The 8326-nt window shown below is 47.9% G+C and overlaps 3 protein-coding genes across 3 annotated transcripts; 2 read left to right on the forward strand and 1 right to left on the reverse strand.

Moving 5' to 3' along the window:
- The first annotated feature begins 2 nt into the window (after nt 1-2).
- Nucleotides 3-689, forward strand: LOC128257915 (biogenesis of lysosome-related organelles complex 1 subunit 3). The gene is made up of 3 exons (XM_052989167.1): nt 3-155; nt 210-345; nt 403-689. The coding sequence occupies exons 1-3, from the start codon at nt 93-95 to the stop codon at nt 639-641; spliced, it is 438 nt and encodes a 145-aa protein (XP_052845127.1). The 5' UTR covers nt 3-92; the 3' UTR covers nt 642-689.
- Nucleotides 635-2586, reverse strand: LOC128257896 (cell cycle checkpoint control protein RAD9A). Its single transcript, XM_052989140.1, has 4 exons — nt 2463-2586; nt 2174-2400; nt 1967-2118; nt 635-1646 (listed from the first exon to the last, which is right to left on the reverse strand). Exons 1-4 carry the CDS (start codon nt 2494-2496, stop codon nt 686-688), a joined length of 1374 nt encoding a protein of 457 aa, XP_052845100.1. The 5' UTR covers nt 2497-2586; the 3' UTR covers nt 635-685.
- A 73-nt stretch (nt 2587-2659) lies between these two features.
- Nucleotides 2660-8233, forward strand: LOC128257882 (UDP-glucose:glycoprotein glucosyltransferase). Its single transcript, XM_052989119.1, has 2 exons — nt 2660-3074; nt 3468-8233. The coding sequence occupies exons 1-2, from the start codon at nt 2843-2845 to the stop codon at nt 7829-7831; spliced, it is 4596 nt and encodes a 1531-aa protein (XP_052845079.1). The 5' UTR covers nt 2660-2842; the 3' UTR covers nt 7832-8233.
- The last annotated feature ends 93 nt before the right edge of the window (nt 8234-8326 follow it).

Below are 8326 nucleotides of genomic sequence, written 5' to 3' on the forward strand. Positions count from 1 at the left end.
AGCGATCTGGCATCACTATAACGGAGAGGTGCTGCCACTCAAGTAAACAATAATTATTTACATTTAGCTTAAAGTAATCATTGTACTGAGTAATGGCAGATTTAGTGCGCGGAGAAGCTTCTGAATCGGATGAGGAGCTGCACGACAAGCACAAGGTGATTTTGGCTTTCATAACATTAACAATTTCTATAATATAACATTTATATCAGATTTTTGCAGCTGAAGTTTCGGGTGAAGCCTCCGAGGATGATGGCGATGAAGACATTTACGAACAACAAAAAAGTAACAGCCAGGTGAACAGCACGGCCTCAATTTATAGAAATAATCTGCTCCAACGCAAACTAAGTAGAATTGCTATCCTTTCTATATACGTATGTTTACTACCATAGTTTCCCTCTTTAGTTGAAAACAACATTGCCATTTGGAGATCTCTCACCGCTTTCACTCGCAGCTTTGTCCTAAGTGCCTCCAAACAACTGGTGACCACTGACCAGATGCTCATCAAATCACAGCTCAATCTTCAGTCGGCACACACATCTCTCCAGCTGGCCCAGCGGAATGCCCAGGAACTGCAATCCAGGGTGTCTGCCGTCATGACCAGCAGCTTCCTGCCACACATAAACACCCAGAAAGCTAGCTGACTTAAGACCTATGCTGTATTTGCTGATAAACGATCAAATCTAGGCTAATCCTCTGTATCAGAATTGGGCGCATAGAGCTGAGTGTTAGGCGATGGCTCCCGTGGAACGTAGGTGTTTTGAAAGCACCGCGAGAAGATGGTTCGCATCTTGTTCGGTCGTTCAGGCGACTGGGGTATGGTTTCATCATCGTCGGATGGTATTTCCGGAGGTCTGGCACCCGGCGAATCATCCGTGTTGACAAAGCAAACCTCCGTGCTGTTCGGAGGTACGGGAGCAGGTGCCATGGTGGCCTCCAAAGCGGCATCCGCAGCCGCCAGCATGAGGGCCTCCTCCTCCGCCTCGTCTTCTATCAAAACCACGGTGTCCACCTCGGCTAGGATGCGGGGTTGCTGAATAGAAGGAGCCTCCGAGTGTCGAAACTGGAACAGAGGAGTTTCTAAGCTGGTTTCCAGCTGGCTAGTTTCCTCTACTCTTCGCTTTGGCTGCACTGCAGACGCTTCGGAAGAACTGCTCTTGCGTTTGCTGGCCACATTTGGACCCGGAGTGCTGCTCTTCCGCTTCGAAACAGCCGCTCGCTCATATTCGTCCTGCAGTGTCAAATCTCTTTGACAATATTCCTCCGAGAAGCTCACTTCATCGGGCGACAGCGTGGACATGATCAGCAAGCACTCAATCTCGCCATGCTTCTTGATCTTGAGCAGAAACGGTTTGCCCGCCTCGTCGAACTCCAAAGTGAGCGAAGCATTCAAACACTCGGCGAACAGAAGAAAGGCTCGGAATTCCTTGATGCAAAAAGTAATGACCGTTTCCTTAGTCACCAGATACTGATCGAATTCACTGGGCTTGAGCTTTAGCTGTGTGCGCATGAATTTATCATTCACTCGGGCGCCTTCTATATAGTTTTTGGCCACCACACTGCCAGAGTTTGCCTCCAGGGTTAGCTCCTCCTCCGTGGTGTTGAAGTTGTTGGAGATGTCCATGAAAAGCTTGTGATCGCCGCGGATTCTGAAAGGATAAATTTGGGAATGTATAGTTTATTCCATTGTAGAAAGTATCTTTAGTAGAAGGGAAGACAAGGCGAGGCTGTCCACTAATCCTTGAACTACTCAATCAAATCTACAAAAAGCTTTTAAATGTAAAATGTGCAATGTTTTTGGGGCTGATATGTAATAACAGGTTTTTTAAAACATTTATAAATGGAAGTTAAGTGTCTTTATATAAGCTTATATCTTATTTAACAATTTTGAACCTAGATAGAGAAAGGAAGGAAGATTCCTACAACTTTCAAATCTAACACCATGTTCAAGATCACAGTATAAACCTACATGTTTGGCATCTTATCGGTGTTGATGTTTGTGTTGATATTTTGGTCATCAATGATGGATATAGTGGCCTCTTTTGTGGTCTCCAGTTTGCAACGGAGATTCACTTGAAGGTTGGTTTGGTTGTCGAGTATATTAAGTTCACAGTACTCCACCTGGAATAAAATACATGTTTGCAGTCCTCATTCGGAAACCCTCAACTAAACAAACCTCGTTCATGTTGCGAAATACGGCAAGACATCCCTTCATGGATATCTTGCAGTAGAAATCCGAGTTGGGGGGCATGTCAAACACCTCAAACATGGATCTTCTGAAGGATATGCTGCCCACCGCCGATTGAGTGGCATTAATGGCCCTCATTTGCAATCCCTGTTGGTCAATCTCGATGAACATTTCCTTGCCCATCTTGGACAGCGATTGCACGGCTTTGGCAATGACTAAAAAGTGAATTGGGATATTGCGAAATGATATATAAATTTCACAAGTCTTTAAAGCTTACCCCTTGCATTGCTGCCCTCTAAAGTGTATTTCATTGGCAATATTTGCGTAAATTATTGGTCCTGAAATACGCGCTGAAATTTGTAAACAAACAGTTAGAGTGACCGTAAACTCTTAAGGAGTAAAATACCAAGAACATATTTATCGGCTATTTTGGTATTTTTCATAATGATAGTTATTATTCTAGAGTGTCTGGTCACACTCGTCACAGGCCGGTCGAACGCCACATCAGTTCTAAATTTAATTAACAAAAACTGGGCTAAAACCAGCTAAAAACTGGTGGAAAAGTGAGTTTACCTGCGCGGGAATACCTGAAGTTCTTCTGCATTGGACCAATCGTAATGTGCGTTGTGCAAATCGCGTAGAAAACGAGTGAACACAATGTTACGTGCCGTGGCTTTGTGTGTGTCTGTGGTGCTCCTAGCACTACTATATACGCCGATATCTGGCGAATCGAGTCAGAGCTACCCCATCACCACGCTGATCAATGCCAAGTGGACGCAGACGCCTTTGTATCTGGAGATCGCCGAATATCTGGCCGATGAGCAGGCGGGCCTCTTCTGGGACTACGTTTCGGGGGTGACCAAATTGGACACGGCTCTGAATGAATATGGTTTGTTTAAACAAATGATGGGCAAACCCGCATTTTATGGCTGCAGATTAAACTTTATTAGATCTTACTTTATATTATAGTTAATCAATGATATTCGTTTCCTCCGTTTATGGATGATAGAAGATGGAAAAACCCATTTTATAAGGCTATCCTACACCTGTAATCTTAGTAAATCATAAGCAGTTTTAGTTTATCATTTGCTCGTTAAGAATTGTTGGGAATTGAAGTAATAACCCTGGTTCTGGTTCTTTCACTTAATATACAATAAAAATAGTACTTTAAAGAGTAAGAGTTTAAATAAAAAGTGTTTAAAGTTTTAATCGCAAAAGCCTTATAATGTGATTTTCCCCTTAAAAACGGCATTATTTTATTAAATACATTTACCCTTTCTAGAAACCGAGTCGCAGCAGTACAATGTCGCTTTGGAACTGGTCAAGAATCACGTCAGTTCGCCCCAGTTGCCGCTGCTCAAGCTGGTGGTCTCCATGCACAGCCTGACGCCCAAAATCCAGACCCACTTCCAGTTGGCACAGGAGCTAAGAAGCAGTGGCTCGTGTCAGGGCTTCACTTTCGCCCAGGTTGGCTCCGAACTAGCCTGCAGTTTCAACGAGCTGCAGAAGAAATTGTCTATGCCTCTGGCCAAGAACAGTTTAGATGCTGCCATCGTCACCTACAGCTTTGATCACATTTTCCCCGGCAGTGAGAATAATACCCGCACTGTTGTTTTATACGGCGATTTGGGCAGCTCACAATTCCGCACCTATCACAAGTTATTGGAAAAGGAGGCAAATGCTGGCAGGATTCGTTATATCCTGCGTCATCAGTTGGCCAAAAAGGACAAGCGACCAGTGCGCCTATCGGGCTATGGCGTGGAACTGCATCTGAAGAACACGGAATACAAGAGCCAGGACGATGCACCCAAACCCGAAGCGGGCTCCACTTCCGATGAGGATCTTGCCAATGAATCCGATGTTCAGGGCTTCGATTTCAAAGTGCTGAAGCAAAAACATCCTGCTCTCAAAAGAGCGCTGGACCAATTGCGTCAGCGTCTGCTCCAGGGAAACGATGAGATTGCTCAACTCAAGGCCTGGGAGTTCCAGGACTTGGGCCTCCAGGCAGCCGCTGCCGTGGCTGAAATTCAAGGGGATGAAACTCTGCAAATTCTGCAATACACGGCCCACAATTTCCCCATGCTGGCACGGACTCTGCTGGCCCACAAAGTGACGGATGGCCTGAGGGCGGAGGTGAAGCACAACACGGAAGCGTTTGGCAGAAGCCTGAATGTGGCTCCACCAGATGGTGCACTCTTCATCAACGGACTCTTCTTCGATGCGGACACCATGGATCTGTATTCGCTGATTGAGACGTTGCGCTCGGAAATGCGTGTTCTCGAGAGCCTGCACAGCAACAATGTGCGCGGTAGCCTGGCCAGCTCTTTGCTGGCCCTGGATCTTACGGCTTCCAGCAAAAAGGAGTTTGCCATCGATATCCGGGACACTGCCGTGCAGTGGGTTAACGACATTGAGAACGATGCTCAGTACAGGAGATGGCCTTCGTCGGTGATGGACCTCCTGCGTCCAACTTTTCCCGGAATGCTGCGGAATATCCGCAAGAATGTGTTCAACTTGGTTTTGGTCGTGGATGCACTGCAGCCAATCGCCAGGAGTGTTATTAAGCTGTCCGAATCGTTTGTCATCCATCAAGCTCCCATTCGCTTGGGTTTGGTCTTCGATGCAAGGGCTGCCAGCAAGGATAATCTTGAGGATTACATAGCCATCTCTTGTGCCTTCAACTATGTGAGCCAGAAGAAGGATGCCCGAGCTGCTCTGAGTTTCCTCACGGACATCTATGCAGCCGTGGGTGAGACCAAAGTGGTCACCAAAAGGGATATTGTAAAGCAACTGGCCAAGGAGTTTACCACCCTAAGCCAAAGCAAAGCGGAGGAGTTCCTGGAGGAGGATTCCACCTACGATTATGGCAGGGAGCTGGCTGCGGAGTTCATTCAGCGGTTGGGTTTCGGCGACAAGGGACAACCTCAGGCTCTGCTGAACGGCGTTCCAATGCCCAGCAACGTTGTGACCGCTGACAGTGACTTCGAGGAGGCCATCTTCACCGAGATTATGACCCACACTACCAATCTGCAAAAGGCAGTGTACAAAGGAGAAATGACGGACAGCGATGTGGCCATTGATTACTTGATGAACCAACCGCATGTGATGCCTAGATTAAATCAGAGGATTCTCAGCCAGGAGGATGTTAAATACCTTGATGTTAATGGCATGGCCTACAAGAATCTCGGTAACGTTGGTGTCTTAAATCGTCTGTCGAATCGTGACATGACCGCCACTTTGATGGAGAATCTTAAATACTTTGGCGGCAAGAAGTCTACGGAGCTGATTGGCCGATCATCGCTGCAGTTCCTCACCATCTGGGTATTTGCGGATCTGGAGACGGAAGAGGGTCGCGCACTGCTGACGCATGCCTTGGAATATGTCCAGAGTGGAGAGAGTGTGCGACTGGCCTTCGTTCCGAACACAGAAAGCTCCTCCGGATCGGACAAGCGGAATCTGAACCATCTGGTTTGGGCCGCCATGCAGAGTCTGCCGCCAACTCAAGCCACCGAGCAGGTTCTCAAGTGGCTGAAGAAACCAAAGCAGAAGATTGAGATACCCTCGCAGTTGGAGGATATCCTGGGATCCACAGAGCTGCACTTGAAGATGTTGCGGGTATACTCGCAGCGTGTGCTGGGTCTGAATAAATCCCAGCGATTGGTCATCGGCAACGGACGCCTCTATGGTCCTCTGTCCTCGGAGGAAACCTTTGATAGCGCCGATTTCGCTTTGCTGGCCAGGTTCAGTTCGCTGCAGTATGGCGATAAGGTGCGCCAGGTGTTGAAGGAATCCGCTCAGGATGTCGGTGAGGAGTTCACAAGCGATACTCTGGTCAAGCTCTATGCCAGTTTGCTACCCAGGCAAACTAAGACACGTTTTAAGCTACCCACGGACTTGAAAACCGATCATTCGGTTGTGAAACTTCCACCCAAACAGGAGAAGCTCCCGCACTTCGATATAGCCGCCGTTTTGGATCCCGCCTCGCGTGCAGCCCAAAAGCTAACGCCCATTCTGATTTTGCTCCGTCAAGTGTTGAACTGTCAACTGAATTTGTACTTAATTCCCGTGCCCCAGCACAGCGATATGCCCGTGAAGAACTTCTACAGATATGTTGTGGAGCCAGAGGTTCAATTCGAAGCGAATGGCGGTCGATCCGATGGTCCGTTGGCCAAATTCAGTGGGTTGCCAGCCAATCCTCTGCTGACTCAGCAGCTGCAGGTTCCCGAAAACTGGTTGGTGGAAGCTGTGCGTGCAGTTTACGATTTGGATAACATCAAGTTGACCGACATTGGTGGACCCGTGCACAGTGAATTCGATTTGGAGTATCTGCTGTTGGAGGGTCATTGCTTTGATGCAGCCAGTGGTGCGCCACCCAGAGGATTGCAGCTGGTGCTGGGCACCCAGAGTCAACCCACACTAGTGGACACCATTGTGATGGCCAATTTGGGTTACTTCCAACTGAAGGCCAATCCCGGAGCTTGGTCGCTGCGCCTGCGTGATGGAAAATCCTCGGATATATATGCAATAAGTCATATTGAAGGAACCAATACCCATCACACGGCTGGATCAACTGAAGTTCAGGCATTGATAACCTCGCTGCGATCCCATGTCGTCAAATTGCGGGTGTCCAAGAAGCCGGGCATGCAGCAGGCAGAACTTCTAGCCGATGACAACGAACAGGCAGCGCAAACTGGCATTTGGAACAGCATCGCCAGCAGTTTTGGCGGCAGCAATGCTAATCAGCCAACTGCGGATGAGGATACGGAGACCATCAACATTTTCTCCGTTGCATCGGGACATCTCTACGAGCGTCTGCTGAGGATCATGATGGTGTCGCTGCTGAAGCACACGAAATCGCCCGTTAAGTTCTGGTTCTTGAAGAACTACCTGTCGCCGCAGTTCACGGACTTCCTGCCGCACATGGCCAGCGAGTACAACTTCCAGTACGAGTTGGTCCAGTACAAGTGGCCGCGCTGGCTGCACCAGCAAACGGAAAAGCAGCGGACCATTTGGGGCTACAAGATCCTCTTCCTGGATGTGCTCTTCCCGCTGAACGTGAGAAAAATCATATTCGTGGATGCCGATGCCATTGTGAGAACCGATATCAAGGAGCTGTATGACTTGGATCTGGGTGGAGCGCCCTATGCCTACACGCCCTTCTGCGATTCGCGCAAGGAGATGGAGGGCTTCCGTTTCTGGAAGACCGGCTACTGGCGAAGCCATCTGATGGGCAGGCGCTACCACATTTCAGCTCTGTATGTGGTGGACTTGAGGAGATTCCGCAAGATTGCTGCGGGCGATAGGCTGAGAGGTCAGTATCAGGCACTCAGTCAAGATCCGAACAGCTTGTCCAATCTGGATCAGGATTTGCCCAACAACATGATCCACCAGGTGGCCATCAAGTCGCTGCCAGACGATTGGCTTTGGTGCCAGACGTGGTGCAGCGACAGCAACTTCAAGACCGCCAAGGTGATCGATCTGTGCAACAATCCGCAGACCAAGGAGGCCAAACTCACCGCCGCCCAGAGGATTGTGCCCGAGTGGAAGGACTACGATGCGGAGCTGAAGACCCTGTTGGCTCGCATCGAGGATCACGAGAATGCGCACGGCAGGGACTCCATTGTCGATGATTCGGCTGATGATTAGGTCACCACTGTGACGCCTTCTCATGAACCCAAACACGGCGAGCTGTGATCAACGCGTAGTTAAATCAACACGATTAGTGAATTTAAGTCAGATATCGATGGATCCACACTTGATTACTTAGCTAAGTCCCATCCCCCGACATAACGACTAAAAACACATTTGTACATTTTAATTAGAACTTAATGCGATTGATAACGTAAACAACAAAACAGCTCACTAAAGTCTGAATTGTTCCTTTTACTCGATTTCAAAACGATTTTCTTGTCTTGCATTCCAAGCGCTCTGGCCACTAATTGAATTAAGCTGAATTTGAATGTCATTAAACTGTATACACTCGGAAGGCGTCTTTAAGTTGAAAAGTTTTTCAAATGTATTAAAAGTTGGAGTGAATAGTATCTAAAAGTGTAACGTGTTTTATTGGGAGATCAGGCAGCTTTATCCCAAAAAGCTTTCGCTTTTGCATACTGTTGCAAGGTGGCAACGCCAAATTCAAAT

The sequence above is a fragment of the Drosophila gunungcola genome (assembly GCF_025200985.1).
Source record: "Drosophila gunungcola strain Sukarami chromosome 3L unlocalized genomic scaffold, Dgunungcola_SK_2 000002F, whole genome shotgun sequence".
NCBI classification, from domain to species: Eukaryota; Metazoa; Arthropoda; class Insecta; order Diptera; family Drosophilidae; genus Drosophila; species Drosophila gunungcola.

What these genes read in the sequence shown, in the direction of transcription:
- LOC128257915 (XM_052989167.1), top strand. Translation starts at nt 93, where the DNA reads ATGGCAGATTTAGTGCGCGGAGAAGCTTCTGAATCGGATGAGGAGCTG. An exon ending in AGCTGCACGACAAGCACAAG is followed by an intron (nt 156 to 209) that starts GTGATTTTGGCT and finishes CATTTATATCAG; the next exon opens with ATTTTTGCAGCTGAAGTTTC. An exon ending in TCTGCTCCAACGCAAACTAA is followed by an intron (nt 346 to 402) that starts GTAGAATTGCTA and finishes TTCCCTCTTTAG; the next exon opens with TTGAAAACAACATTGCCATT.
- LOC128257896 (XM_052989140.1), bottom strand. Translation starts at nt 2,496, where the DNA reads ATGAAATACACTTTAGAGGGCAGCAATGCAAGGG. An exon ending in AGAGGGCAGCAATGCAAGGG is followed by an intron (nt 2,401 to 2,462) that starts GTAAGCTTTAAA and finishes TTCACTTTTTAG; the next exon opens with TCATTGCCAAAGCCGTGCAA. An exon ending in TATTTCGCAACATGAACGAG is followed by an intron (nt 2,119 to 2,173) that starts GTTTGTTTAGTT and finishes ATTTTATTCCAG; the next exon opens with GTGGAGTACTGTGAACTTAA.
- LOC128257882 (XM_052989119.1), top strand. Translation starts at nt 2,843, where the DNA reads ATGTTACGTGCCGTGGCTTTGTGTGTGTCTGTGGTGCTCCTAGCACTA. An exon ending in CACGGCTCTGAATGAATATG is followed by an intron (nt 3,075 to 3,467) that starts GTTTGTTTAAAC and finishes TACCCTTTCTAG; the next exon opens with AAACCGAGTCGCAGCAGTAC.